The sequence below is a fragment of the Montipora foliosa genome, chromosome 12 (genome assembly GCF_036669935.1).
Source record: "Montipora foliosa isolate CH-2021 chromosome 12, ASM3666993v2, whole genome shotgun sequence".
Taxonomy (NCBI): Eukaryota; Metazoa; Cnidaria; class Anthozoa; order Scleractinia; family Acroporidae; genus Montipora; species Montipora foliosa.
In genome coordinates this window covers 30,192,749-30,197,748 of record NC_090880.1, presented here as the reverse complement: position 1 = coordinate 30,197,748, position 5,000 = coordinate 30,192,749, and the positions used below count along the sequence as shown (strand labels likewise).

Here is a 5,000-nt window from a genome sequence, read left to right as displayed (position 1 = left end):
CCATACCCACAAGATGACCTGAATAGTATGCGTTCTCCTTCGTCGGAACGAATAGTCACTCGCTTTGCACCAGTCCCGTTTTTCCTTCGTGTTCTGACTGTTTCACTAAATTGGATCCAGTGAGTTTGATTAGCCTCAAGTATATGGCGCGCCATATGTAGCAAAATACATTTAGAAACGTATTACGTTACCTTTTCGAAACTAATTCGTTTCCTTTCTCATGTATTTATCGAAACGTAATTTTGCTACAGATGGCGTGCCATATCAAGTATTCACTCAATGCAATGGTTTTACCATGCATTTTTGAAAGTTCAGCAACATTTGACAAGAGAAAGCAAAGAGGAAGAGATCGGCAGATACAATTTGGTCGGCATGCGTGAATTTCACGAAAGTTATTTTTTGATGACCGCCTGGGGGGATGCTCTTCACGACAGCAACATCATGACATTAAATGAGAACGTTTCGGAAAACATTTTTTCGTTTCTGTTTACGTAAAATAACTTAACGGAAATTGACACATGCCAAGAGTGGGCCTGTGTGTGTGTGTCTCTCTCTCTACAAAAAAATGACTTTCTCTTAAATTTGTTTAGAACATCTTAGATGTTATGACAAGAAAGTCCACAGGAAATGTTTTGCCCCACAAAAATGCATATTCTCTTACTTTCTCTTTTTACAAATAAACGGCTGTCTATTAAATATACAAAGCAAATGAAGCTCTGTCAAAATAATTAAAGCATCTGCCGGTTAAAATTGCTTCATGCTCGGGTTCTGCATTTTTGCACAAGTGAACCACGATAACAAGTTCACTTTGAGAGAACCATCATCTCCTCTTTAAAAATATTAAATAAAAGCAAAGTGGAGTTATTGAAAACTAGATTTTTGAGGGCGTTTGACTCGTTTCGCCAAGAAAATTGTCATTTTTCCCTAGCTACCTAAAATCTTCGATAATACAGAACGTTGATCATCAGCCTTTGTTTCAAGCAAAAAGTGAGAAGATAGCAAAAAATTATTGTCTTTTCCTATCCGTTCGACGGTCAAGATTTGTCTCTAAAATCTCTAATATAGTTAAAGAAAGCCTAATTCATACAGATTTAATGTAATCATTCTTTTTCCTCTGTGATTGGCCACTTAAGCTGGACGATCTTGACGTCATCTTGCTACTGCGCATGCACCCCAGACACTTATTTTCCAGGTCCCAGAAGCACGTTCGGCAGTAAATGACATCACAGTCTCCAGTATCACAGAACAAATACTTCTTGCTGAGCCCTGTACCACAAACAGAGCATCTACGAAGGTTGACGCCTACAAACTCCAAAACTTTCTTGAACCAGCTGAAATTGTTACAGAGAACCAACACTGCGTCTAGTCTATTAAACATATCCGTTTCTTCAGCGAAGTTGTTCATGTTTTCGATAACGGCTCTGTAAAAGGTCTTGCGCTCTTCAAGTAGTTTGTAGTAGAGGTAGGCGATGCGTTTTCTTTCTCGTCTGGGGTAAAAACGCGAGGAGATCAAACGGCGCAAACGGAGCATAAAAGGTTGTAACAGAATAATCAGCAATAACACGCCAAGCAGAGCTGATAAAACGATAGTGTAAACCTCTTGAGGGCTCTCAAGATCTCCATCACACTTCTTCGAAATATTGGATTGTGGTTCTTCGTTAGTGATAACAACATAGAAAAAATAGTCCAGGAGAACAACCGTCAGAGCGAAAAGCAAGTAAATCAGGTATACCACCAAGCACTTGAGCAAGCTGGCCTTTTCTTCCTTCGCGAGATGACAAGCGGTGGGCTGCACAAACTGTTGAAGCTCGGCTTTCTTCAGCGGTACCAACAGGTCAGCGGCACCACTCGATTTGCGCATGTCCTCTATGGCTTTGAACCTCACTGTGAGGTAGTGATTATCAAATTCATTGCAAGACAGATAAAGTTTGTGATAACTATAGGCTTCGCACATAACTAGAAGCGCTAAAAGCGGCAGAAGCATAACCAGGAAAGAGGTAAATTCGCATAACTTTCCTGGGGCGATAACAATGGTTTCCTCCCCGCGTTGCACTTCTTTTGTTTTCATTCGTTGAGGGCTCAGTTCAATTATTTCTTTTATTTGCAACAACTTGTTGACATTTTCAGAGGCTATGCTTCGGCATGAGTTCGAGGCGTGAGGTTTCGATAAATGATTACAAGCGTTCTTCGCCGAAATAAACTCGCACTTTGCTCCACCCGCAGTTCGATTACATTCGGTGTACATGTTCTCGACCTCCGCAGAACAGATGTTATGGGCACGGAGTAAATATCGCATGCAAATAACCTCTGATGGATTGTCTTTGACCCCACTTATCAAATTATCATTTCTGACAAATGACGAAAGCAAAAGAGAATCGTTTATGTATGTCTGAAGCGCGTGAGAGATGTTCTCGAACTTCTGCATTCGTTGCACAATAGCTCGATTGTCCTCGTTCACCATAAACACAGATCCGTTAAAACTGTCATTGTCTGCTAATCTGTCCGAAGCCATTAAACAGCCACGGCTTAGAGCCACAATGCGTACATTTTCAATAAAGTTACACATCGGTCCGGATATTAGGAAAAATGTGATCAGAATCCAGAGACAAATTTTCCCGCCCGAAGCGAATAGACTCGGGAAGATAAGAAGAACGATGCACTGTAGCCGAGTTTTGTCGAGAAAGCCGAAAATTGTTCCTACAACAAAGGCGATCAAGAAAGCAGAAACAGCGCAAGTGAGGACGTGCTGTTGTGCAAGTAAGAACAGTGTCAAAAATATGAAGACACCCAGCAGTAAACCGGAAAATATGCCCAGCAAAATCCGCAGCTTTGGGCGTCTGTTGGGCGTCAGTAATTTCTCTTTGGTTTGTTTTGCGACAAGATCGGCATCCTTGAAACTCTGTTCATCCGATCGCCTCCCTTCCATTTCGATGTCCTCGTAGGAAGCCATTCGGTGCTTCATTTGCTCCTTCGTCTTTCTTATCACTGATGATGATGGCTTCAGGCTGGTCGAGCCATCTTTCCCTTGGGTGTCTTTCGGTTTCTCCGGCTTCATCTCTTTGCCGTCTTTTTTGTCAAACGCAGGAGACTCCGGTGGTGTCTTAGAAACCATTGGAGTTTCGTAGATGTGCGGATCGTTGCACTCCGCACAACCCGCAACAAGATTTCGAGCGGGTTTCGGTGGCCCGACGAACCCAGGGACCTGATAAATGCTGCTTTTGTCTCTTCGCAATGGATTTTCTTGAATATTAACTCCAACACCCCCAGCAACGCTATCTGTGGTCACGTCTGAATGATTAAGAATCTGGTTCGCTTTCTTCGAGTCAGCTGTCGCGTCAATTTTAGCCGCTTTCGTATCAGCTATTTTTGGTCCATCTTTCGTCGAAACTGCTTTCGATAACTGCGGTCCTTTCTCTTCGCTTTTCTTTTCAACGGGTTCGTAATTTTCGTCAAGATTCTCTCGCAACGCCTCCTGTGGCACGGGGGTTGATCGCTGGAAATTTCTTGTTGTCTTCGGAACTGCTTTCGATTGCGTAGACCGTTCGCCACCCTGGTTCAAATTTAACTTGAAAGACGCCTTTCCAATCGCTTTCTCAGATTCCTTCTCGTCCTTCTCAGGCCCTTTAGTTGTCTCTGGTATTTGTTTGTCACATGTCTGTCGACTCGACGCCAGAGATCTCGGAGCAATTCCAGCTTCTTTTTGTTTATAGCCCTTCACCGTATTTCCGGTTTTCGAAGCGTCGCGGTTCGCTGTTTTTGGCTCATAATCGGCGTTACAATATCCACCTTCACTAGAGTCCTCAACCACTCCAGAATCACCCGATGTTTCCTTCTTTTCTTCAACTTTCTCGGGCGTTTTCCCGTTATTTCCGACATAAGGCTTTGGATAAGACGGCGTTTTTCTGTTTTCAGGTGTACTGGAAGTATTTCGATTTTGAAGCCACGAGGGTTTGCTTATTTCGTTTTTCGAAGCAGGTTTTGCGTCTTTCTTGTCCGATTGAGGATTGTCGGATCCGCTACCATTTTTATTTCCCGATAATTTGGCCGCGCAACTCTCCGGAAACTTTCCCGTTTTTCCACTGTTTAAATTCTTGCCGTACATCCAGCCATCACCGCGCTTACGAACATCAAAAATAATGTCGCCCTTTTCAACAGCCATCGGCGCATCTTTGCCTCCGAATCTCGCTTCTTTAGGATCTGGCGCAAAATCTTGAGTTATCTTGAGATACAAGCCATCCATATTGGTAAGAAATATCAACGCCCAAGTGTTTTTCAAAAAAGCGATTTTTTTTTCCACGTTCAAGCTAACCGGAGATCCATGTCAGTTCTTGCTTGAAATTCGAATCGCTGAAACAATAGATTTTGAAAGACTGTTTCTTGATGAGATCACGTGATCCCCCATCCAGCTGTTGGCCGTCGACATTCAACGCCAACTCAATCGTTCATGATCGTTCATTGGTTCCTCTTAAAGGCTTTCTGAGACTGATCTTTGGCTTTCACTCCATGATTGACGGAACTGTAAACAAATCAATTAAAAACGACGTTATCGATATAATATTACCATGAATAATCAAATAAGACCATTTGCTAAAAGGCATTTCCATATTTCAGTCTCGTTTTTCAAAACTATAATATGATGAGAAATGTTTAATACGTAAACAAAAACACGCGGCGGTACGGATTCGATCAAAATTATTATAAATATTTGTTTCCACCGGAATGCAAATTCCCTATTGTTTTTCCGAAATAAGTTCACCTCCGGGGGTTCACCTTTAGATTACACAGGCTTCAAATGACATTTTCAGAAAAACATGGATAGGAAATGTCTCGCCGCCAGAAATTTGTGACTGCCGTCAACTCGCTCCTTCGCTCATTCAACTAGCGGTAGACATCATTGCAGTTGCAATGTTGGAGATATTTACATGAGACCGAGACGAACTCAGACCGGGATGAGTTCGCATCGGCCTCCATATATTTCTTTTTCTGTGTTGTGACATGAG

General features: G+C 42.4%; 1 protein-coding gene across 1 annotated transcript in view; it reads right to left on the bottom strand.

Annotated features, from left to right (window-relative positions):
• Positions 1 to 630: 630 nt before the first annotated feature.
• Positions 631 to 5,000, bottom strand: part of LOC137980210 (DC-STAMP domain-containing protein 2-like) — a 7,162-nt gene continuing 2,792 nt past the window's right edge. The window contains exon 3 of the mRNA XM_068827601.1: positions 631 to 4,516. Coding sequence (XP_068683702.1) covers positions 1,082 to 4,240 — 3,159 coding nt within the window. The 5' untranslated portion in view covers positions 4,241 to 4,516 and the 3' untranslated portion in view covers positions 631 to 1,081. The remainder of the gene's footprint in view (positions 4,517 to 5,000) is intronic.